General features: G+C 41.8%; 1 protein-coding gene across 1 annotated transcript; it reads left to right on the top strand.

Annotated features, from left to right (window-relative positions):
• Positions 1–1,096: 1,096 nt before the first annotated feature.
• On the top strand, positions 1,097–26,769 carry LOC146057435 (inosine-uridine preferring nucleoside hydrolase-like). Its single transcript, XM_083168665.1, has 6 exons — positions 1,097–1,360; positions 3,657–3,851; positions 6,875–7,054; positions 22,608–22,719; positions 23,879–24,015; positions 24,568–26,769. The coding sequence occupies exons 2-6, from the start codon at positions 3,669–3,671 to the stop codon at positions 24,913–24,915; spliced, it is 960 nt and encodes a 319-aa protein (XP_083024791.1). The 5' UTR covers positions 1,097–1,360; positions 3,657–3,668; the 3' UTR covers positions 24,916–26,769.
• Positions 26,770–27,412: the final 643 nt, after the last annotated feature.

Here is a 27,412-nt window from a genome sequence, read left to right on the forward strand (position 1 = left end):
AATCCCAAAAAGGTGAACGACTGCAAGTAAAAGAAAGGATAACAAGGCTGCTGCTAGGGATGGCCATCGGTGCAGACGCCATCGATGGTGTCCATCAATGGCGATTCTGCACCCAGCCATCGATCAGTGTTTTACTCAATCAAGTATGTTCTTATTTGTTCAGCTCACGGTTTAAAAAAAAAAAAAAAAATTAAAGAAAATGGCAATAAATTATTGTAAAACAAATTATGCTTCTTTATTATCAAATTAGCCCTTTTTTCAAAGTGAGCCCAGGCCTCGTCTAAAAGATCTGGATCTTTTCACGGAGTGCTCCGCTGAATCCCGGCTCGTCTTAGTGACCCGTTTTGCCCATCTCTAGTAGGAATGGCCATCGACTATCGATGATTGGACATCATCGATGGTTTATGGCCGAGTCAAATACTTTTGCCATCTATGGGGGAGAACCAGATGGTTACCCTCTATCGATGTCACAGCAAAACGGTCATTTTGCTTCTTTTTTTTTTTCAAGGTGCCAGGACAGCTCCGCCCACACACCCACAAAGCCCCGCCCCCGTGTTTTCAGTGGCCCACAGTTTAATCAGTCAAACAAAATGGATGACAATCGATACGTAAAAATATCGATGGTCATCCATTGCATAGTTTGGCACTATCAATGACCAGTTGCAATATTGCCACAATGGCCATCCCTAATGCAGCAGTCGCTGTTGTAGTGTCGCTGTCACTGAGCCGAATGACTGTCGGTGCTCCTTTCATTGCGGTCTGTCCACTTGTGAAGGCGGTTTCTGGTGGCTGCGTGGGGATGGAGTATTGCGAGGTACTTGAGTAGCTACTGCGGTGCGCATAGATGTATTATTGCTACAGAGAAAGTGACAGGTCTCACAGTGCGCGGCTACGGAGTCCGCTTCTGCCTCCTGACCTGCACTGAGCCCTCCTGGCTCCTGCCCTCTCGTGTCCTGGCAGGTTAAGTGGCCGCTGTACCGATGTGTCAAAAGGATCACGTTCCCACCCGACCCAGTGCGCCCCTGACGTCAGAGCAGGGCCCGGAACTCAGCGGTCCCAACTTTCAAAGCAGCGCTGCTGGCTATTATGTCCCGTCTCGTTGACTCTTCGGTGTCCAGATAGAAAGCGAAACCAAAAGTTTGTCGGCACCAGCAGCAGGGATATAATATGGCCTCGTATCCCGCGAGAGGATGACGATGGTGGTGACGCCAGCTGCAATCAGAGCAGCGGGATCTCCTGCCCTGCAGCCTGACACCGCCCGGAGTGTTGACTTGACGTTGCCCCGCCTCCATGTCGTACCCCACACTGTTATTTTTGCATCGCGGCTCATTCTGCACTTTGTGGGATTTCTGACTTTGTGGTAAGTTAATAAAAGTTACTTTGCTTGTTGATCTCTACATTCATGTTTGGCAATTTAAAACACACTATAGCACGCAGCCTGTCCTACTGGGAAAGGCATATTTTGCTAATCAAGTGCATATATGTGATCCGCTGCTTGTAGTTTGCCTACACTGGCCAAAATTTTAGCTAGTTGATTTAAATTGCATAAAGTTTTTAGTTTTGGGGTAATATTCATGTAATAGTATCCGAATGATAAGTTGACATACAATCGGATGACACTGACAAATGGTCGACATGGCAATGGTCATCGCATGAGTTTTTCTTGATTGTTTTTCTTATTTTGGAATTTTCCATGCTTTACGATCCACATGGACTGCAAATCGAAATAATAAAGAGTGCAGAGGCAGCGGCTCTAGGCACCATGCGAGGGTACGCATTGCAGTTATCTGAATTCATGACACAATTGACCCAAAAACATGTGCAAAACTCATGTCTACCATGTCTCTGTCAACCTAGACACTGTGGAACCTTTGTGCGGGCAGCGGCCCGACAGTCAGGATCCCAACGGTCACTATACAACGGAATCCCGAAAATAATTTTCAGTTTGCATTAAATAATGTCTCCTAGCAGAGTAGTGTTACCATTGCATACCTCCCAACATGACCCACTCCAGGAGGGACAGAATGCTCTATTCCTAGACTTTCTACTAACTGTATGATTGCCATCACCTGTGGTGAAGCACCTTCCTTATCCAGTAACCTATTTAAAACAGGCGATGGCAATCATAAATGAAGAGGTAAGTCCAGAAGCAGAGCATTCTGTCCCTCCTGGAGAGGGTCATGTTGGGAGGTATGCCATTAACATGGAAGTTACAATGTTAACCAAAGATTCTAAAGCCAAGTGCAGATGAAGCCCATCTTGTCTTTGGCCGGCGCCTGCCAGAACATCCCCTCTGTTGAGCGCTGGCTGAGTGGAATTCCATTAAACTGGGCCGCCTGTGCATCCCAGTCTCCCGGCGTCTAGGCAGCGAGTCCCTGGCTGTCTCCGCTTCAGGTTAGACAGGCAGGGTTGGGGGGGTGGGGGTGGGCACTGGCTCTGGCGGCAGCGGGGAGCTATCATGCACGTGCACCCCCTGGCGGCAACTGGTGGGGCTGGCAATAGTTGCTAATTTCATAGCCCTACGCCCGCCAGAGTGATTCCCGCTCTGCAAGCCTGCAAATTGCTTAGCATGGCTTTCAAAAAGTAGCTGGATCGGCGATTCGCTGCAAATCCATTCTCAAGCTGATCACCATTGCATGGTTTTTCCAGTGTGTTCAGTCCGTGCTTAGCCAAAGACTTATTGGTGGCTGCGATAGAAACAAGCTGATTGGGGCCGGAGCTGACATCACATGGGTTTCCTTAAAATGCCTGGGCACACCTGTGTTTTTCATGACACTCCTACAAAACAGCCATTTACCACCCACAAACGCCTCTTCAAAGAGAGGGGCTATTTGCATGAATAAAGCTACAGTTAGATAGCTCACATCTGTACTTGGAATCACTTAATTCATTAATTGTCAGTGCGGCTACCCAGGGGAGTTAAATTGCGACACAGGAGGGTGGGCGAGACATGTTGTAGGAGAAGACAGTGGGCGGGGCAGGGCTCCATACAGTGAGGTCCCGGACCTCCATACGGCTACCCAGGGGAGTCAAATTGCGGTGCAGGAGGGTGGGCGATACATGCTGTAGGAGAAGACAGTGGGCGGGGCAGGGCTCCATAGAGTCAGGTCCTGGACCTCCGTGCGGCTACCCAGGGGGAGTGAAGTTGCGGCGCTGGAGGAGAGGAGGATGGGTGAGACGTGCTGTAGGAGAGGATGGTGTGTGCAAGTCAGTGTCTCCTCCTACTGGCCGGAGCCATCATTGGGGTGTGTGGGCTTGACCTGTAGGCACGCCCCTGATGGTTGAGAGGGCGTGCCTGCATGTGGTAACATCACGGGACGTCCGCGCGTCTCGCCCGGTGGTAATGTATTCATTTTGAAACCCTTGGTCTGGCGCCCTGCTCTTATACTGTGTGTCCCTGCTCTTATGGCCCATTCTCTGTCGCCCTGCTCCAGGTTCACTCTGTGAATGTGTGTATGACTCCGCCTGGGCTATTATATGAGCTAAAACAATTCTGGTTTGGTATCTTTTCTGAATAAATTGCATACATGTTTTGTTTTCTTCATATTATCTGCTGCCTAACATCCAGTGTTAAGGTATTAGATCTGCGATTTACAGGTATACAATTCTTTGTAACAGAGCCTAGATTATTATAATCTGCTCTTCTTTTCTTTTAGTACTTTGCCAAAATGGCCAAGAAGTTGCTGCTGGTAGATGTGGACTGTGGGGTAGATGATGCTCAGGCTCTAATGTTGGCCTTGGCAGCCCCACACGTTGAGATCCTGGGGATAACTTGCTGCCATGGGAACAGCACATTAGAAAATGTCTGCAAGAATGTCCTGCGTGTGCTACAAACCTGCAACAGTCTCCAGGTGACCAGTTTCTCCCTATTGTCAGATGTACCCTAGAGAATAACTAAAATTAGCAATATAAACTGTTATAGAAGGAAAAACAAATCTGCATTAAAGGAACAACAATATTTCTGTGAACCTTTCTACAGCAGCATCACAAAATGTTTAAAAACCAAGTCTTAACATATGGCACTATTTTATTTTTAGAACTACATAATTAAGTGAATGTGTTTGAGATAACACTATTCCTGAATTGTTCATTTGATGCGTATAAAGATGTACTGTAGTACTGATTTTGGCACATTTTGTTTAAAAAATATGCACTATTTTTAAAAAAAAATTCTCCTCCCCTATTTTATGTCATTGTCTTGTCCATCTCAAATCTACTACTTCAAACTTCAACATTTCAGCCACTCATCCTCTGAAATGTTACTTCTTCGGTCATTCAATTGATGGATGCTCTATCTTTCTTACATAGAATTTGATGGCAGATAAGAACCACTTGGCCCATCTAGTCTGCCACCATTAGTAAATGTTACCTCAAACCATATTTGATCCTGATTTCTTTGTAAGGATTTCAATATGCCTATCCCAAGCATATTGGGTGAGATTTAATAGGATGAGAGATTCAGAAAGTGAGAAATCGCCATTTTTTTTTTAAAGCGGCAATCATTTACACTGCAAAACCAGTTTGATTTTGAAGTGTAAATGATTGCCGCTTTAAAAAAAAAAACATGAGATTTCTTACCAAATCTTTCACTTTCTGAATCTCTCATCCTATTAAATCTCACCCATTGTATTTGCCTATACTACTTCTGATGGGAGGTTATTCCACTTATCCACTACCCTTTCTGTGATTCTTGCACCAAAATCTCAACCTTTGTTGCAAATGAATTAGGTTGGGAATCTGATTTGGGCTCAACTTTTGGACCAGAGGCCTGGGCCATCAGATGTTTACAAATGCTCCTTCAGCGTGTCCTAGGAAATTTTTACAAAGTTTATACTAGATGGTATTTAGAGCCTTATTCAGGTTTATTCGCAAAGCACAATTGGGGGGTGATGTGGGTTGGTTTGCAAAATCAAGCTCCTGCCCCACCTGCAGTGCACATGGTTTTGTCCATTAGTAAACCAAATGTGCTTTGCGAATGAACCTGAATCACCCCCTTAGTCCCAGACAGGCTGCACAGGATATTCCTTGCCACTTCCAATCTGAATTGGAGGCAATTTGGACAACCTGGTACTCTTTCCCCACATCTGGTGAGCATGTGCAAAGATATTCCTCCTCTGGAGGCAAATCACCCCACATTTTCTCTCTACTTAAGCTGTCCTTTGCTTTGTCTCCGATTAACCTATTGTACTCCCCAGTATGCCATCTCCATAAACAGACCAATAAATTGGTTCTTCATGTTTGCTGCAAATACCAGGTAATTTGCATGTGTAGGTGCTTTAAAGCAGGCATGTCCAAAGTCAGGCCGGGGGCCAAATGCGGCCCGTGCTGTTATTTCAAGCGTCCCGCAGCCTCCAGCTGGAAGCGGGCAGAGCATCAGATGTGGGAAGCACAGCACAGGACACTAAAGGTGGGGCCCCGGCGGGCACGCCTTTACCTTGATGTCTGCTGCAGTGAGGAGGTGCCGGCCGCCACAGTAAGATGTGTTTGGCGTCTTTCAGGTGAGTAGGCATTCAACCCCTGCAGCTGCAATTGTATATCACCCTACTCCACAATCACAGTGACAGCAGTGTTTGGGGAGGGGGGCAGCATGGTCGAAGCTTACTCCCATAACATGCAGAGTGGAGGAGGGCAGCAGTGGGAGCCCAAGCCTCTCCTGTCCTTGCAGTTCCTGCTTTGCCTCTCCTTCCTCTGGCTCACACAAGGGGCTGGGAAACATAGAAGGAAGGGGGAGAGTGTGGGACATACAGTGAAGGAGGGTCAGGCTGGGGTACATACAGTGAATGGGGGCCGAGTGGGTTACATAGTGAATGGGAGTCATACAGGGCCTTATTCTAGTTCACTCTTTCTGACAAAACCATGTGCACTGTGGGTGGGGCAGATGTTACTTGTGCAGAGAGAATTAGATTTGGGTGTGGTTTTACTTCAAAGTGAGATCTATATTGCAGTGTAAAAATAAAGCAGTCAGTATTTACCCTGCACAGAAACAAAATAACTCACCCAAGTGGGGGACATACAGTGAAGGAGGGGCATACTGGGGGACATATAGTGAATGGGGGCCGAGTGGGGAACCATTCTGATGTGATTAATGATTCAAAGAATGTCAGGCTGAATGGTCGGCCCCCACACATTTACACTTCACCAAATCTGGCCCTCGTCGCAAAAAGTTTGGACACCCCTGCTTTAAAGCTTCATTCACTTTTGGAGATTGTGAACTACAACTGGTTCATCTGCAGAATGTAACAAATCACCAGCCTTCAAAACAGCACTGTTAACAAACTCCATGCTGCCTTATGCTGGCCACACATCAGACCAACTTTCCTCCAACCATCCAACTAGTTGCTTGGATGGAATAAAAATATGGTACTTGTATGGGAGCAAATGTAATATTTACTTCAGAAATTTGCTCCCAAAATCTGGAAAAGGACAAAAACGGTCGCTCAGACAATGTACTGTAGTTGTACCTGTTTGATTTAAACTATTTGACTGAATGTTTTTGTCCATTTTCCTGGGTTTGTGAGGACATATCTGATTGCCCTTTTCTGCCATCCAGTACCATATTTTTATTTCATCCAAGCAACTAGTTGGATGGTTGGAGGAAAGTTGGTCTGATGTGTGGCCAGCATTAGAGCCTTGGAACATAAAAATGTACAGTAATGTTTCCCCTACTCTCCATTTACTTTTATCTCTCCCGTCACTTTCCCCTGCTATCTTTAACTTTCAACTTGGTGGTGTTCTCCACATTTTTCTCCCATCACTCTCTCCACCTTGTACCTTCTTAAAGATTTAAAAATATAATTCTTCACAGGGGAAAAAATTATTTAACGTAATTGAAAATACAATGAAATCTGTTTTTTATTTATTTTTTGTCTCACAGATCCCTGTATATAGTGGGGCGAGTAGAGCAATACTAGGAGATTCTATTAATGCAAGCCATTACCATGGAATAGATGGTTTGGGTGATGTACACGATCCTGCCTCCCCTGGTCTTGACTTATTACAAAAAGAACATGCAGTTCTTGCAATGCTGAGGATAACCAATGAATATCCTGGGCAGGTGGGTTGATTCAGAAACAATAATAAAGTGTACAGTAGTTCTCATATATATATATATATATATATATATATATATATATATATATATATATATATATATATATATATATATATATATATATATATATATATATATATATATATACGAGTATCCAAATAGTTACACTAAATGAAGACAGGAGGCGGCACTCTCATAAATGGTGAAAAAACTGTATTCAAATCATCAAAGTGGGTAATGTGTCAGCAAAAGTGGTGTCGACCAGTTTCGGAGCCGAAGCCCCTTCCTCAGGACAACTGACGTGGCAAAACAATCAAAAGTAATACTGTGCAGGGTGACCAGAATTATACAAAACACACATATAAATAGTAAAATCCACTTACGTGACTCATGAGTGAGCTGCTGTGCGGCGGGACGGGGCTCCGGCAGCGTGTGTACGTGACACGTGACGTCAGTCAGTAGTCACGGCAACCCGGCGGCGTCTGTCCCAGCGCTCAGACGGGGGCTGTGTGAGGACAATTTTAGAAGAGCGCAACGTTAATTACAACGAGAAGCGCACTATGTTCATCATAAAAAGCAATGAATGTGACATATGTTTTAAGGTGCAAGGTGCTCCGATAAAGAAATAGAATAAAAAGTTAAAAACATGAATGACACTGCCTGTACAGTCGTGGGGGTTATTAAATGCAGACATAATTACTAAATAGTCACGTAGGTAAATTTTGTACAGTCATAACTTATGTTGATATAGATTTACATACAAACAAATAGGCTGGTACTCAGTAATCAGCCAAAAAAGGCTAAGTGACATACCTGCCTTACGTTATGTTGTACACAATGACATGTGTATACTAGTGATAAATTGAACCCCATTATGGATCCCAAATAGAGGGATTTACTAAATTACAGAAAAGCCTGAAAATAATGTACAATTCTATTATATTTAGAACAAGCTATTGGTTAATATATGCTCAGATGCCTAAAGCACCAGATGGACAGAAATTGTTTTTGAAACGGAAAAGACCTTGTGAATGTTTACAGAAATATATTTAAAGAAGTCTTCTCATTTAAGCCTCGAGGGGCCACTGTATCCAATACATGGATCCAGTGAGTTTCTCTTTGTAATAGTTTCTTAAGTCTATCGCCACCTCGTGGGGGCATGGGTACATGTTCTATAATTTGGTGTTTAAGATTAGCCAGTGTGTGATGGTAATTTTTAAAGTGGCGAGCCACTGGTTGATCAATATCTTTACCTGCCAAACAATTTTTAATGGCCGAGCGATGTGCTGTTGCTCGTTCGCGAAAAGGTCTGCTGGTTTGGCCAACGTACAAGAGCCCACAGGGGCATTTAATAACATACACCACAAAAGGTGTGGTGCATGTGATCACTTGATTGATTTTATACCGATGGCCAGTTCGAGGATGAATAAAAAACATGCCAGTGTCCATATAACTGCATGCAGTGCACGTAGGACACCGGTAGCAGCCGGGCGCTTTGATCTGTACGCCCATGGGGGCCACTGGAGACAGATTGGTTTTAACCAAGATGTCACGTATGTTACGACCTCTTTTAAAACTGGGCATCAGCTTAGTTTTGGCAAAGCACGGGAGATCATGGTCACTAGTGACGAGAGGCCAGGTAGCATTAAGTACACGCGGTAAGGCGGCACTCGTTGAAGAGAACGTGGTAACAAAAGGGATTTTGTTATTGAGGTCTGTTTTAGGACGGCTGGTAAGCAGTCTAGACCTAGGTATTGTAAGTACCTCTTGTTTTTGTTTTTGAAGAAGTTGGTAGTTATATCCGCGTTCTAAAAATTTATGGACTACTGAGTCCAAGGCCTGGTCTAATGCATCATGGTCGCTGGTGATGCGTGCGATGCGCAGCATTTGAGACCGCGGTAGTCCCTTCTTCAAACTGGGAGCATGGTGGCTGCCGTGGTGAAGAAGGGTGTTGCGGTCTGTAGGTTTGCAATAGACGGTGGTTCGAAAGCCACCATCCTCAAGGTGAATAGAAACATCCAAGTAATTAATCACAGAAGGGTTACACTGCATGGTCAATTTGATAGGATTATCTAACAAATTAATATTGGACACAAGTGTTGTTAGGTCCTCCTCGTCTCCCCTCCAGACCATCAGGAGGTCATCAATATAGCGGGAATAAAAAATAATATTTTGAGAAATGGTGTTGTCGGAAAAGAAAAACTTGGTTTCTTGGGCAAACATAAAAACATTAGCTAGCGAGGGGGCCACGTTGGACCCCATTGCGCATCCTGTAAGCTGTAAATAAAAATTACCGTTATGTAAAAAGTAATTTTTAGTTAACACAAACTCAAGCAATTTCAAAAATAACGTAATATCAAGTTGATTAAATTGATTGTTAATCAAAAATTCCCGCATAATGGACAATCCAGTGGAGTGGGGGATGACGGTATATAAATTGGAGACATCCATCGTGCTTAATAAAGCATTGTTGGGAATCCCGGTGAGCTGTTGTAGTTTGATGAGTAATTGGGTTGTGTCCTTAAGAAAGTATGGTTGTGCCATAACATATGGCTGTATGAGTGAGTCCAGAAATTGTGAAATGGGTTGGCAGAGGGAGTGACGAGCTGATATGATAGGGCGAACCGGAGGGTTATTGCAGTCTTTATGGATCTTTGGAATGGTGTATATCACCGGTGTGATGGGAAAATCAGAGGTAAGTGCCTTGTGGACCTTTTTGCTGATGTGTCCCTCTTGTGTTGCTTGGGTTAACATGGCATCAAGTTGGCTTTTGTAGGTTGGGGTAGGATCACAGCACAATTTTTCGTATGTGTTGGTATCAGATAGATGTAGATCTAAATTGTGGACATATTGAGCCCGATCCTGGATGACGATGCCACCGCCTTTGTCCGCCGGGCGTATTATGATGTCTTGGCGTTGTGATAGGGCTTGTAAAGCCAGTCTTTCTCCATTAGATAAATTGTGATGTCGTTGTGGCTGGACTTTGTCTAATTGGGTGATGGAATCATCCAATAGGCGGGAGAAAGTACGCAATGTGGCATTTTGTGAGGGTGGATCAAAGGACGAGTGGCTGTGTTGACGTAGAAAATCCTGATGTTTATCAGGAATACTTGTAACATCCTGGTATTGGAAGAATTCTTTAACACGTAAATTACGGTTAAACCGGTGAAGGTCTATTTTCCATTCAACTTTTTTGTGTCGATTAGTCGGCACAAACGACAGACCTTTTGAAAGGACATTCTGTTCCATGGGAGTCAGAGGGGTGGATGAAAGGTTGAATATTAGTGTCTCTGTTTGTTTCTATAATTGTCCTCACACAGCCCCCGTCTGAGCGCTGGGACAGACGCCGCCGGGTTGCCGTGACTACTGACTGACGTCACGTGTCACGTACACACGCTGCCGGAGCCCCGTCCCGCCGCACAGCAGCTCACTCATGAGTCACGTAAGTGGATTTTACTATTTATATGTGTGTTTTGTATAATTCTGGTCACCCTGCACAGTATTACTTTTGATTGTTTTGCCACGTCAGTTGTCCTGAGGAAGGGGCTTCGGCTCCGAAACTGGTCGACACCACTTTTGCTGACACATTACCCACTTTGATGATTTGAATACAGTTTTTTCACCATTTATGAGAGTGCCGCCTCCTGTCTTCATTTAGTGTAACTATTTGGATACTCGTTTATATATCACTTCTGTGGAAGGCACCTCTACCGCTGTACCCCCATTGTTCCAAGTGCCAGTCCTATGCTCTATATATATATATATATATATATATATACCCACAATAGTGCTATCCGGCGCCTTTAATATTCAAATGGAAGTATTCCGTCTCTCTAATAATACAAATACAATTGTCATAACATATATAATATTTATTAAAACACTTAAAATAATTTCTATTCAAATTCTTGTCTGAGATGTGTTTTCCACAAGATTATGCATACAACATGTGCCTGACGCGTTTCGTCTCGTTGCGAGACTTCATCAGGGGTGCATATATTTAGAATGAATCTATAAAAGCAGAATATAACAATAAATAAACAATTTTTTACAGATTTTTACAGACAGAGAGACATAAAAAAACTTTAAAAAGAAAAAAAACTTTTTTCTAGACAAAAGATATGAATACATAAATGTATATAAAGAGGCGGGAACGAACGAGCGGGATACCTTTATCAGGGTATTTCATATAATTTATGCATAATATATGTAACATATATGTAACAAGGTATCACATATAAGACATGTGACATGGTGTTAAATTCACTCCTTAGCTAATTGAATTGTTGATATATAGTTTTGGCCATATACTGGAAGATACAGTGTATTTACCTTATGATGGTTCAAGGTAGGATTACCTAACGGTCACACATAGGTGTAATTCCTTTAGTGGGCTTTGATACTTCTTAAACACTCTTTTTGTGTTAGATGGATCCCCTATTTGGGTGTAATCCTAAGTCCACAGAAAATACATATATAACCGTTTTAGTATAACATTTCATAGTTTTAAACGTTTTTAAACGGTATGTTAGCTAGATGGAGACATATCACTGTTTTTTACCTGTAATTGGTCGTATAGTAGGACTACTAGATTCTTAGTTGTTCCTCTTACTAAGGGTTCCCAAGGGGGGAGTACCTAACAAAATTCATTTATTTAGGTTAATATTTAACATCATAACCACTACTCTGTTCAATAGATGAAAAAATATCTTATATACATACCATTTTTGTGGGGTGGGATTAGATAGACCCTCTATTAACAAACCAGATTAGGTCCCTCTGGTAATACTGGTCCTAATTATGACCAATGTTGGAGATAGTCCTATAAAGGATTGGAAACTTATTTAACCTACCAAATTAGTCGTTGTGGGTAATACATCTTTAAATGTTACACTTAACATACCTCAAAATGGTAAGGAGCTATTTCCCAGGCCCTTGATTTTCATACAGTATTTTTCAGAAAGTAGAAATTTAGCCGTTCCTATAACACAATACATTGATCTGATGTAACAACATAACCATTTAACAAAAATCATTCTTGGAATAAAAAGCAAAAAGTAAAAGGTCCAATACCCAATTAATGGCTTACCTATATAGAAGGTGCATGTGCTCATACCAAACCTCAGCCTGCAAGTGATTCAGTGTGTCCCTGTGCAGGTATTTATGCAGGGAGGTAAATGACCTCACTTCCTGTGTAACTAATATTAAACTAAATTAACTAAATTAAATAAATAAATATAAATTAATTTTACATTTAATTAATCTTACTAGGATAGTATTACTATAAAGTGACTATTACATAAGTGTAGGATTTAAATACATCCATAGTAATGTGAATCACCGTGTGTCATTATCTTTTATTATGTTTATATTACACACTTATGTAATAGTCACTTTATAGTAATACTATCCTAGTAAGATTAATTAAATGTAAAATTAATTTATATTTATTTATTTAATTTATTTAATTTAGTTTAATATTAGTTACACAGGAAGTGAGGTCATTTACCTCCCTGCATAAATACCTGCACAGGGACACACTGAATCACTTGCAGGCTGAGGTTTGGTATGAGCACATGCACCTTCTATATAGGTAAGCCATTAATTGGGTATTGGACCTTTTACTTTTTGCTTTTTATTCCAAGAATGATTTTTGTTAAATGGTTATGTTGTTACATCAGATCAATGTATTGTGTTATAGGAACGGCTAAATTTCTACTTTCTGAAAAATACTGTATGAAAATCAAGGGCCTGGGAAATAGCTCCTTACCATTTTGAGGTATGTTAAGTGTAACATTTAAAGATGTATTACCCACAACGACTAATTTGGTAGGTTAAATAAGTTTCCAATCCTTTATAGGACTATCTCCAACATTGGTCATAATTAGGACCAGTATTACCAGAGGGACCTAATCTGGTTTGTTAATAGAGGGTCTATCTAATCCCACCCCACAAAAAGGGTATGTAAATAAGATATTTTTTCATCTATTGAACAGAGTAGTGGTTATGATGTTAAATATTAACCTAAATAAATGAATTTTGTTAGGTACTCCCCCCTTGGGAACCCTTAGTAAGAGGAACAACTAAGAATCTAGTAGTCCTACTATACGACCAATTACAGGTAAAAAACAGTGATATGTCTCCATCTAGCTAACATACCGTTTAAAACTATGAAATGTTATACTAAAACGGTTATATATGTATTTTCTGTGGACTTAGGATTACACCCAAATAGGGGATCCATCTAACACAAAAAGAGTGTTTAAGAAGTATCAAAGCCCACTAAAGGAATTACACCTATGTGTGACCGTTAGGTAATCCTACCTTGAACCATCATAAGGTAAATACACTGTATCTTCCAGTATATGGCCAAAACTATATATCAACAATTCAATTAGCTAAGGAGTGAATTTAACACCATGTCACATGTCTTATATGTGATACCTTGTTACATATATGTTACATATATTATGCATAAATTATATGAAATACCCTGATAAAGGTATCCCGCTCGTTCGTTCCCGCCTCTTTATATACATTTATGTATTCATATCTTTTGTCTAGAAAAAAGTTTTTTTTCTTTTTAAAGTTTTTTTATGTCTCTCTGTCTGTAAAAATCTGTAAAAAATTGTTTATTTATTGTTATATTCTGCTTTTATAGATTCATTCTAAATATATGCACCCCTGATGAAGTCTCGCAACGAGACGAAACGCGTCGGGCACATGTTGTATGCATAATCTTGTGGAAAACACATCTCAGACAAGAATTTGAATAGAAATTATTTTAAGTGTTTTAATAAATATTATATATGTTATGACAATTGTATTTGTATTATTAGAGAGACGGAATACTTCCATTTGAATATTAAGGGCGCCGGATAGCACTATTGTGGGTATTTAGGTTTGGTGAACCCTGCTAGTAGAGGGTTAAGTGTGACTGGCGACCTGAATTCAGACACCAATAATAGCGCGATATAGGAGATTTGGGTTGTTATATATATATATATATATATATATATATATATATATATATATATATATATATATATATATATATATATATATATATATATATATATATATATATATATATTAGGGCGGAGTGAAAAAACTGAAATTGAGAAATTCAAAATCGGCTAGTGTGGGAAAGTTGTGACTTGACCTGAATAAGAAACGTGCAAAAGCTTTTTGATCTGAGTCAACATCTTCTGTTCTGGCAAGAGGCCTGAAGTTTCACTTTTTAGGTGAAAATAACGAAACCTATGAAGATGCTCCGATCTAGTTATAATTATGTCAGGATGTCTTAGAGTGGTTCATTAATATACTTTAGCATAGTAAAAAACAGTATGAGCTTGTCCTAGTGCAAAGTGACTGACTGGCGGGAGAAAAAATCCCTAATAATTGACCCATTTTCATGGTCACAATTGTGAATATTGTGTGTTTTCTCCTGAACGTGTTTATAATAGAAGCACAAATACTCTAAATGGAATTTCAGTGACCCTGTGTGAAATATAACACTGCATAATAGCCCTTAATCAGACCTGATCCCAGTACAAATTTGTTCTCAAAATGGGCAAAACAAATGCTGCATTGCAGGTGGGGCAGATGTAACGTGCTGAGAGAGTTACATTTGGGTGGGGTGTGTTGAAACTGAAATCTAAATTACAGTGTAAAAATAATGCAGCCGGTATTTACCTTGCACAGAAACAAAATAACTCACACAAATCTAAAGGTGGCCATACATCTACAGATCGATTGTCAGATTGGGCCGGTTGGAACAAACACCTGGTAATATCTGAATGACAGTTTTCCAGCATTTCAAAGCAAATGGTCAACTGTCATTTGCTCTCATCTTTTACCAGGATTTTGTTCCAACCAGACAGATCGGACAATAAATCTGTTGATGTATGGCCACCTTAAATCTCTCTGCACATGTTACATCTGCCCCACCTGCAGTCCAGCATTTTTTTGCCCATTTTGAGAACAAATTTGTACTGCGATCAGGTCTGATTAAGGGCCATTATGCAGTGCTATATTTCACACAGTGTCACTGAACTACATGAAATTGGATTTATGCTGCTCTCTTTGCAGTGCATATACAAAGATAGACAATCCTGTGTACAAAAATAAGAAATAACTTGCAGTCTTATTGAAAAACAGTAACTGTTACAATAAGTTTTACAAGTAACATTGTAAACTGTCTAATGTATCATTTTACATATCACTTCTGTTTATTGACAGAAAACAGTGTTGCATCCCCTATACTGGGAACATGATTGGGCTGCATTACAGCATATAATTATGCCAAAGATAAGCCAATATATTAACTGTTAAATACGTTGAAGTGTATTATGATGTAATAAATTGTAAGCTTGCAGCAGGGCCCTCTAACCCCCAAGTCTGTCTGTCATTACCCAGTTTGTTTTATCACTGTCTTCTATTGTAAAGCGCAACGGAATCTGCTAAACTATATAAGAAACTGTAAATAAATAAATAAATAAACAAATACATTGATTCAAAAAATAACAGGTTAATCATTCTATGAGTGGTGTCCAGCAGTACATATATGCCAATCACTGTGTTCATTTCTAGGCAGCAGGGCCGTCTTAACAGCAGTGTGGGCACCTGGGCAAAGCAATGCACTGGGGCCCTTACCCATTCTCCCCTCCTAGGGGTGGGGGGTGGTATCAGCAGCAGCTTTGATGTCCCACAGGTGGCAGGGGGTGCTCTATCTTCCATTCAACATGTAGGACCTGGGGCAGTAACTTCTGCTAATTACTCCTTTACTGCACAGGTGGTGAGAGGGTGAACACTAACGTGTGGAATGGGGCACTGAGCTGAATAAAGGGTCCCTTGTAAATGACTTCCAGGGAGGTAGGGGGTGTTTTATACACAGGGGACGGTTGGATAATGGAGTGGGCTTAATATTCATCATTTTCCGGTGGAAGGGCAGCTTGTTTGACTGCAGATATCGCCATTATCTGGAAATAGATTTCTTAGCCTAGTATAAAAACCTAGAGTCCCAATTTTCAGGAGATGCTGGGAACTTGGGTATCAGAGATCAGGAGCCAGAGCAATCCATTGACAAAAATATAAAACTACACCAGACGTTTGGAGCTGGAGCAGGGACCGGCTGCTTGAAGGCTGATATCTCTGGTTCTGGGCATGATAGAGACAAGCCGCTAGTGTCAGAGAGAACCTGAGAAATATGACTGGAAATTGTAATTAACAGGTCGGATGTGGACTGCTGCTTTGAAGTTGGATATCTGCAGTTCCCCAGGGCCGATTTTCAAAATTCTGGTATCCCTGGAAAAATAGGATCCTCAGCTATCAACATAGAGCCCTTATACGCCTGGGGCCCCTGGGGCAGATGTAACATGTGCAGAGGGAGTTAATGTGGCCATACATCTACAGATTTATTGTCCGATCTGTCTGTTTGGAACAAAATACTGGTAATGGATGCTTTGAAATGCTGATACTTTGCTTTGAAATGCTGAAAAACTGTCATTCAGATATTACCAGGTATTTGTTCCAACCAGCCAGATCTGAAAATCGATCTGTAGATGTATGGCCACCTTTAGATTTGTGTTGAGTTATTTTGTTTCTGTGCAGGGTAAATACCTGCTGCATTATTTTTACACTGCAATTTAGATTTCAGTTTCAACACACCCCACCCAAATTTAACTCTCTCCGCACGTTACATCTGCCCCACCTGCAATGCAGCATTTGTTTTGCCCATTTTGAAAACAAATTTGTACTGCGATCAGGTCTGATTAAGGGCTATTATGCAGTGTTATATTTCACACGGTCACTGAAATTCCATTTAGAGTATTTGTGCTTCTATTATAAACACGTTCAGGAGAAAACACACAATATTCACAATTGTGACCATGAAAATGGGTCAATTATTAGGGATTTTTTCTCCCGCCAGTCAGTCACTTTACACTAGGACAAGCTCGTACTGTTTTTTACTATGCTAAAGTATATTAATGAACCACTCTAAGACATCCTGACATAATTATAACTAGATTGGAGCATCTTCATAGGTTTCGTCATTTTCACCTAAAAAGTGAAACTTTAGGCCTCTTGCCAGAACAGAAGATGTTGACTCAGATCAAAAAGCTTTTGCACGTTTCTTATTCAGGTCAAGTCACAACTTTCCCACACTAGCCGATTTTGAATTTCTCAATTTCAGTTTTTTCACTCCGCCCTAATATATATATAAATGTTTATGTAGTTTCTGCACATCCATAGTACAGTATATTTTATGGTGTTAATGTTTTGCTGGAAAACACTGTAATATAGTACGTCTAGGTCCATCTGCTATTGTATTAAAATAAGTGGTTTACACCGGATGGGCTGTACTACTAGAGACATCTGGTACTTAGATTGGATTACTATTTGCCTGCTCACTTAGAGGGAAATTTACTAAGATGGGAGTTCTTTCACATGGAATGTTGCTATGGAGAACCTATCATATTCTATCATCTTCTAGACCAGGCCTGGCCAACCTGTGGCTCTCCAGATGTTGTCAAACTACAAATCCCATCATGTCTGGCCACAGTTTTGCTATAAGGGAATGTTAAAACTGTGGCAAGGCATGCTGGGATTTGTAGTTTCACAACATCTGGAGAGCCGCAGGTTGGCCTGTCCTGTTCTAGACCAGGGGTGGGCATTAAGCGGCCCTCCAGCTGTTGATGAACTACACATCCCAGCATGCCTTGCATCAGTTTCAGCATGGCCAAATAGCAAAACTAAGGCATGCTGGGATGTGTAGTTCATCAACAGCTGGAGGGCCGCGTGTTGCCCACCCCTGTTCTAGACGGTGCTAAATAAGAAGTAAATTCTATTTAGTTGCCCTAAGTGACATCTCATGTAAAATAGAACTTCCATCTTAATAAATTTCTGCCTAGGAGTCATCAGAAGAGCAGAAAACATATACGGTATGTGACCTGTAATCCACTTCTAGTACTTTTTTATTATTATAGGCAATTTGTATTTTATCAAATAAAGGCATCTTATTTATTTTTTTGTGTACATATCTAGTTAGAATACATTTAAAGTCTTAGAGATTGATGAAATCATTAATGGGCATTACCTTTTACAACAAACTTCAAAATGAAACAGCATTAGCAGCTTAAGTGCTTGCACACTGTATATTATTAAACCTGCAGTAAGATGATTGTGCTCCCTAATGTCTCTATCCTAATTAGGAACTGTTCCATTGTCCCAGAAATTGATAGGTAGATGTTACTGTTGTTGCTAAATACTGAACTCTCTAGACCAGGGATCGCCAACCCGTCGCTCGCGAGCGACGGGTAGCTCCCCGGGTGGTAACTGGTAGCTCGCCTGACCTCTTGGCGGCAGGAGGTCAATGTCGCAAGAAAGCGACCTCCTGCTGCTCCCCTTCCGTGCAGCGGTCCTCACTTTGCAGCCGGAGGTCACTTCGTTACTGCGTGCCGCGTGCGTGAGATCACTGGCCGCGGCGCGCCTTCTGCTACAGGACACATGCTGGTCCTGCACTCCGATGTCGGCGCTGCTTCACTGGACCGTGGGGCAGCTCCCAGGGCCTCCTTCACTACCTCCTCTCCCCGGCGGCAGCAGCAGGAACAACAATGGTGAGTTGTTCTGCTGCTCGGAAATTCATTGGGGCAAATGTGTTTCTGGCACTGGGGCATATGTATTGCTGGTATTGTGGCACTATTGGGGGCATACCTGGCACTTTTGGGGGCATATGTGTACCTGCCACTATTGGGGGCATACCTGTACTTGGCACTATTGGGGGCATATCTGTACCTGGCACTATTGGGGGCATACCTGGCACTATTGGGGGCATGTGTATCTGCCACTATTGGGGGCATACCTGGCACTATTGGGGGCATGTGTATCTGCCACTATTGGGGGCATACCTGGCACCATATTGGGGGCATATGTGTACCTGGCACTATTGGGGGCATACCTGTACCTGGCACTATTGGGGGCATACCTGTACCTGGCACTATTGGGGGCATACCTGTATCTGCCACTATTGGGGGCATACCTGGCACTGTATTGGGGGCATATGTGTATCTACCACTATTGGGGGCATACCTGGCACTATTGGGGGCATGTGTATCTGCCACTATTGGGGGCATACCTGGCACTATTGGGGGCATGTGTATCTGCCACTATTGGGGGCATACCTGGCACCATATTGGGGGCATATGTGTACCTGGCACTATTGGGGGCATACCTGTACCTGGCACTATTGGGGGCATACCTGTACCTGGCACTATTGGGGGCATACCTGTACCTGGCACTATTGGGGGCATACCTGTACCTGGCACTATTGGGGGCATACCTGTATCTGCCACTATTGGGGGCATACCTGGCACTGTATTGGGGGCATATGTGTATCTACCACTATTGGGGGCATACCTGGCACTATTGGGGGCATGTGTATCTGCCACTATTGGGGGCATACCTGGCACTATTGGGGGCATGTGTATCTACCACTATTTGGGGCATACCTGGCACCATATTGGGGGCATATGTGTACCTGGCACTATTGGGGGCATACCTGTACCTGGCACTATTGGGGGCATACCTGTACCTGGCACTATTGGGGGCATACCTGTACCTGGCACTATTGGGGGCATACCTGTATCTGGCACTATTGGGGGCATACCTGGCACTGTATTGGGGGCATATGTGTATCTGCCACTATTGGGGGCATACCTGGCACTATTGGGGGCATACCTGGCACTATATTGGAGGCATGTGTGTATCTGGCACTATTGGGGGCATATATGTAAATCTGGCACTGCACTATTGGGGGCATATGTGTATCACACCCCCACTTTCATTGGCATGTGGCTACACCTATTTTTTTGGCGCGTGCCTATGGCACGCACACACAGTACCGCCAGAGTATTTATTTACAATGGCACCAAAATTAGGCAGCCATTGTTTATCTGGCACTGCTGCGGGGCATTGTTTTTATGGCATTAGTGCGGGTATTGGTGGCATTGTGTAACTGCCACTGCTTGTGGCATGTGTATATATGGCACAGCATCTGTTCAGAGAGGCTGGGGGCATGGCCTTTGGCACGTGCCGATGTCCCTTATCCTCTGCCTCCAGCGTTGGGAGGTATGTATTCGGCATATTGGACATTGCAGTGTGTGGCATATCGTGTCTGGGGCATTGTGGTATGTGGCATAATGTGTCAGGGGCATTACAGTGTGTGGCATAATGTGTAAAGGGCATTATTTGGTCATTAGGCAGATTTCTTTCTTTTTTTTTATTTTAGTAGCTCTTCGGGTGGCTTATTTTGCCGCGAGTAGCTCACGCCCCAAAAAAGGTTGGAGACCACTGCTCTAGACAAACTAAAATTGATTGAAGCACTGATCCTTGATCCCGTGTCTCGCTGCTTTGCCCACAGCCACATGGAGAATAATATCTTTTTATCCACTCCAATGCTTGCAAAAACCGTATAACAAATGGGCCACTCTGATTCCAGCAATCATGAACTGGGTCTCCACTGAATAGACTTTAATCTTGTAAACACTCTCTCCTCTAGACGATGAGCCCCATGTAAACTAACCTTTGCAAATACAGATCCAGAATTCCCTTTTATTTGTTCACCAGTGTTTCCCAACTCTAATCATCCTGAACCTGGAGGACTAGAGGACTGCATGTTTTACAGACCTCCTACATGGTGTACATGTGTATTTATTACCTGTTGACACATTTTAAGTGATTTCACTTGTGAAACAGAGGATATTGTTAGGGATTCCTGAGGACTGGCATTTGAAACACTGCCATACACTATTGTAGGGGTGGCCAAAAAATAGTGTTATGGTAAACCAAAGAGCAGATACTATGCTTAGCTCCCACAATAGAAGTACATTTATGCTATATAAAACCATCTTGTGACACCTCCGCTACAGAGCGCTACTCTGCTGTGTGCCGGCTCCTGCACCCACGGCTTTGAGGCTTGCCTCCTTTGACTTTGCCACAGTCTGAGGCGGTAAGCTGCAGTGCCGCAAGTGCGGCATTAAGAAAAGAGCAGCATGCCGCTCAAGAGCCACAGATTAGCTACCCCTGCACTATTCTGTTTAGGACAACCTGGTCTTCCTTCAGGCCTATAAGGCCATATGAACTGTGCATTTGGGGGTTTCCTATTTCTGAAGAAAAAAAAGAACAGGCTGATCTTTTTTTGACTGATGGTCATTATTTGGCTATACAATACAGCCCTGCTATAGGGGACAATTGGACAGCCCTTGGAAAATCCATTAGTTGCGGTGATTCACAGGTGCTTATTGATTGCTGCCCTTGTATGTGAAGTATCCATGCTTGAAGTTATCATTGGGTACAGTCAGGATTAATGTGCTAAAAAGCACCCGGGATGTGCACTGATGGCTGGACATCCGGTTTACCTTCTGTGCAGCAGGTTCAATCTCCGTATCCCATCGGTTGGGATGTCAAACACATGTGATTTGGCCGCTTGTCACCCGATTTCTCGGCCCGATCTGTCGGAATCAGGTGGAATAGGTGTATGGCCACCTTAAGTGCCCAACCTCTAACCCTCGCTCCCCTCAGCCTAACCCTAAACCCCCCCCCCCCCCCCCCTCACTTATTTTTTGTTACTAATCACTTGAATGACAATATTTATTGGGCAACTCCCTATTATACATTAAAGAGTAGATAATGGTAGCCCATAAATCTGTCAGAATGTATAGCAGAGTATGGATTAATTTAATGTAGAAAACTCTTGCCACTGTAAGGCAGATTTATAAAGCAGTGAACCAGAGGAGAAGTGGTCCATTGTAACCAATCAGCATTAAAGTAACATCTATAATTTGCATAATATAACATTATACAGAGCAGCTGATTGGTTGCCATAGACCACTTCTACTCTGTCTCACTTCTCCTCCCTTATCATTGCTTCGTACATCTACCCCTATATCTGGCTCTGATTATAGAAAACAGGATTGTTTGACCACTGGACTTCAGTGTTCTGCCATCCCCAGTGATAACTGCAGTCAGGGAGACCGCCAATGCTTATGGCAGCCAGTAACAGACACTCTGTTTTGCCCTCAGATATTGGTATATGTGCCAGATGGTGCTTCCTGTTCAGTCAGAGGGGGTTGGTATAGGTTGCATGATAATTAAAAAATAAAGAGCAGCAATGTGCACTGTGTGCCTAAGGTTAATGGGTAGGGCACGTGCAGCTTTATGAATGCTTTCCTGCTTTTTAGATTTAAAACCTTTACATATAACATTGTAAATCTACAGTGTTTGTTTATGTTTGTGTATATATAATAATTAAGCTTCTCCCACTCTGTCCAGTGAACCACGTCTTTCCACTGCTCTGCCACCATCCACTCTGTTACTTGTCCCATCCTGACTCCAATCCCCCTGCCCCCTCTCCAATCTCTGGCCAGGTACTGTACTTTTGCCACATTAGGTCTGTCCAATTTACCTAGTGGAAGCTGTTGCACAGACATTAGCAAATTATTATATTGATAATAATTGATATAAAATGTATTATTTTTATTTCATTGTATTTCTACAGGTTTCCCTTGTAGCAACTGGTCCCTTGACTAACCTTGCTTTGGCTTTAAACATGGATCCAACCTTTCCACAGAAGGTGAAAAACCTTTTTATTATGGGAGGTAATATGGAATGTAAGTATAACTATGAACAATAAACTAAAATGAATGCATACATGCCACACTCTATATATACTATATCTATAGAAATGTCACAACCTATGGACTATTGCCACTTAACTGTATACAACCTGTTACCCATTCTAAAATACATACAAGTTCTGATTATCCTTTAGCTAGAACTATTATATTAAGCTGTACAGTACTATAGGGTGTGGTTAGAGTCCAGTGAGCACGCATACGGTATTTTGAACACATACAAAGGGGTCGATCCTATTAACCCCGAAGGGTGCGAGTTGCCGCTTGGGTGCCGTTTTAACGCTGAAAACGGCACCCCAATGAAGCCTAACTTCGCAGGGCCAAATTCGCTGAACATTGCTCCCACCCCTATGGAGGTGTGAGCACTCTTCAACGAATTCGCCTGTCGTAAAGTGCGCACGGTGACGTGATGATTCTCAACTCGCGAATCATCCGCACCATTCAGGGTTAATAGGATCGCCCCCAAAGAACACTACAGTTGTTAATACATACATCAATACGACTCATTCATTTGCCTCCTGTCCAGAAATGCAAACAAGAAAGTGTTACTGGGCAAATGTCCATATAATTATGGGCCCATTTATCCAGCAATGTGATGCAGCTATTTTGCGGGTGAGCTGCAAATAGTAGCTATTACCTGGATGCATGAAGGAGGAGGAGCCATAGCAGAAATCTCCAATACCTACTGCAATCCCGGAAGCCGCATCCTCATGGTTTCTGTGGATGCAATTCTGACAGATTTAACAACTGCAATGCAAAGCATTCCTGGTATTGGCCACTGCATCTATTATAGTGCCAGATCCCATTACAAATACAGTCGTTTATAAATAGGCCCCTTAGATTGATACAGTAGTTATTGTGCTCAATTCTTAAAACAAACTTTTCTTCAGTGATTACCTTTCCTTGGGAATACCATAATAAAATTGAGTGATTTCGATAAGTAGGGAAAGTTGTCGCATTCAAATTGCAATTACTATTGCCACTAAATCAAATCGCAATGTTTATTAATAACCTAGTCAGTTATTGGAAACCCCCAAACAATTTACTGATATGTGCAATGTTCACACACCTGAACAACTTATGTACAGAAGATGATAGATTTATTTTGAAGATATATTTTTATTATATTTGTTAGCCCGGGGAAATACCACCGTTTGTGGGGAATTTAACTTTGCATGTGATCCTGAAGCTGCTTACATTGTCTTGAATGGCTTTGATTGTCCAACCCATATTGCCACCTGGGAATTCACTTGCCGATATGACCTTCCTTGGGTAAGTTAAGAATGCCTTTTTTTTTTCTTCCTCATTTCTTCTGGCTTTTATGTTCTAAACGTATTGTTACACTTAAAGTAGGCAGCTAAAAATCTTTGTAAGAAGAAAGCCTTATTATTTACCAGTTTTACAATAAACTAACTAATATAATATAAGAAGTACTCTGCTGCATAGTTTTTCTCTTTTAATTTTACATTTTATGAATTTACTGGACTGCAAAGGTAGCGGTGTACCCAAGGTCATCGTCAACGTGTCTATCGACACGTGCAACATTCATGGCGATTGGCTGTTGGTGTGTCTTATTGGCTAGAAAACCATTTGAACAGTGATGGGGCAGTATAGCAATTCTTTGCCATAGTTAAGACTTTGCTGCACCAAACGGGCACGAATGGCCATATGTTTGTCTAACTATAAGAATTCCCATTAATGTTAAAATGCAACCGAAACAGTATTACCGAAACAGACTTTTTGTCAAGAGGTTTGACTCTACAAAGGCCATTCTTGTAAAACTGTTTTAGCAAAGACATTTTAATGACTGCTGTGTTTTCCTAGACATTTTACCGTGAGTGGCTCTCCCAGAATACCAAAAAAGCAGAGTTTATGAGAAAGATCACTGCATACTCTGACCAGTACACCAAAATCTGTTCTGACAACACCAATGAGATATGGACCAAAGGATTTGTGTCCTGCGACTCCTATGCCATGGCGGCAGCAGTAGATGACAACTTTGTCACCAGTGCCATTAATTGTGTGGTAGGTGTAGAACTTAGTGGCACCATGACCCGAGGAATGATGGTACTGGATACACTTGGAAAGCTGCAAAGGAAACAAAAAGCTTTTGTTATGACCAAATGTGACACAGAAAAGTTGAAATTCCTGCTGATGAAAGCATTGCAATAAGTTGCCCCTATGTAATTCTGGGCAATAACATAAAAGTTGTCAATGCTCTGCTCATGCGCACACATTGAGCAGAACCCACTTACAGTAATTATTATGTACTTACAGTACTATGCATTCATGTTTGGACTGGTCACTATTCTGAAAAGTGTAGTGATAAGGGCCAGATGTATCAAGCTTGATAAAATGGAGAGTGATAAACCACCAGCCAATCAGCTCCTAACTGCCATGTTACAGGCTGGGTTTGAAAAATTACAGGTACAGTAGGAACTGGTTGTTTATCACTCTCCATTTTATCACTTTTTGAAGCTTGATACATCTGGGCCTGTAACTCTTGAAATAACTGATTCCTGTTGTCTTTTGGACTGAGCTTAATGAACAAATGAACTTATTGGTGCATTCAATGTTATTTGTGTGTAGAAGTAACCACATAAGCACTTTAAGTAGACTTACTGTAATTTGGTCATTTTATGGGATTTATATAATTTCTTTAAGAATCCAATTGGGTGTTATTGTGACTGACAGTGTTTCCAACCTATATGCCGATGTTTTTGCACAATGTCCAAGATGGTCAAGTTCCAGCATCGCAAAATCAGGAAAATAAAAGGTAGGGGATGAAATATAAGCTTCTACAGACAAATACAAATAATAGTAAAAAAGTATTATATATTGCATAAACGGTTATCGTAGTATACATATTTACTAGCTAAGATTTAAATAAAACACAATATATTACACAAAGAAAATGATACAATAATGAATTGCACATTTACATCAATCACCTAATAAATAAATAAACATACATACTGTAAATTAATCAGTAAGCATAGTAGACCCAATTATATTATTGTATCGTGAAGTTGTCATGTCCTTTATTTCATTATGGAAATCCATGTCTCCCAGTGGTTTTATTTCAATCACTTTAGCAAAAAAAAATTCATACATAAATCTGGAAACAACAACACAGAAATGGAATTACTATTAAAGAGATCACAATCAAATTTATTGATGGAATTGGTAATGAAGGGTGGCAAAAAGTAGTGCCTAATCTACTAGTTTGAGTGGTATATGCCGCATCAGTGTGCGATGGGTCTGGGGACAATATTAGCCACTTTGTCCAGTTATTATAGGAGGAATAAGGGTTATCTCCGGAGGTATTTAAAGATAATTACCAGGGTGGTTGCCACAAGTTGGATGGATGTCCTAGGATGATGACAATCCAGTTGCAGTTCCTTGTGAATATTAAGCAAGCAGCTTTACTGGTTATTGCAGTTCCTCTAACAGAGAAAAGTCCACCTTTCAATTGAATGCGATCCTCCTTGTATTGTGGAATAGTTGATAGGCTTGTCCCCAGAGTGCTCTCCTCAGATCCAATAAAAAAATCTCCCTGAAAACTAGTTTTCAAAAGTAGCCAAGTATGTGTTTAGCATAAGGCTGAATGTTCTTGGAAATGGGAAATTAGACTCTCCAAAACAATAATGTCTCAGCCCTTTAAAGTGTCTCTCCAGACTGTCTCTGTGCTCCAGTCTGGATATCCTCTGTATGGTTACAGACCATATTTTATTTGATTCATGATATTATTTACAGACACGTGGGACCGCCATGGGGACCAGATTCGCCCCAAGTTTCGCGAACCTATACATGGGAGCCTTTGAGGATGAACATGTGTGGGGGAGCGGACTCGGGGGGTGGGGGGTCTGGTCCTCTATGGTAGGTATATTGATGATTTGGGTACTTATGTAGTATCTGGGCGTCCGATTTTGTGATTGTATGCCTTACCTTAAGGCATACAATCAGATGCGATGCGATGCGATTCGATGTGATTTTGCATAGGATTCAATGTTAAGAAGGTCCTGTTCATTTCCCCACTATCCAAGTGGGCATAGAGTTGATTTTATATAGCGTGGCGAGCGCAGCGAGCCACCGAGCCCGAAGCGTGGCGAGCGAACGCATATTTCTTAAAAAGTATTCTGTGTCCCCTCGCGGGGCTCGCTACGCTCGCCACGCTTCGGGCTCGGTGACTCGCTACGCTCGCCACAGGTTTATATCCAACTCCATGCCCACTTGGATAGTGGGGAAAGGAAAAGGACCCCTTTTTCCCATTGAATTCTATGTTAAAATGGACTCAGACCATTTTAACATTGAATCCTATGGAAAAATCTTGACCATCGCATCGCATACGATTTGGTCGCATGCGATGCGATCCGATCCGGTTTCTAAATCGGACGCCCAGATACTACATAAGTACCATGATTTGTTTATAATTTGGGAAGGGGACGAGCACTCACTTAGACACTTCACCGATAGTCTTAATTTAAATAGCTATGGTTTAAAATTCACGTACACCCATAGCACTGTTAATATAAACTTCTTGGATATTGCGCTCACCATAAAAAACAGTAAGATAGAGACATAAACTTATGTAAAACCTGTCGACCAGAACTGCTATTTAAAATACGACAGTGCCCATGCGAAAGCTTGGAAAAACAATATACCCAAG

The sequence above is a fragment of the Crinia signifera genome, chromosome 2 (assembly GCF_055691185.1).
Source record: "Crinia signifera chromosome 2, ASM5569118v1, whole genome shotgun sequence".
Classification (NCBI taxonomy): Eukaryota; Metazoa; Chordata; class Amphibia; order Anura; family Myobatrachidae; genus Crinia; species Crinia signifera.

Bases quoted from the DNA above. Each gene is read 5' to 3' on its own strand.
- LOC146057435 (XM_083168665.1), top strand. From the start codon at position 3,669: ATGGCCAAGAAGTTGCTGCTGGTAGATGTGGACTGTGGGGTAGATGAT. The intron at 3,852-6,874 runs GTGACCAGTTTC...TTTGTCTCACAG, and splicing joins AAACCTGCAACAGTCTCCAG to ATCCCTGTATATAGTGGGGC. The intron at 24,016-24,567 runs GTAAGTTAAGAA...GTGTTTTCCTAG, and splicing joins GCCGATATGACCTTCCTTGG to ACATTTTACCGTGAGTGGCT.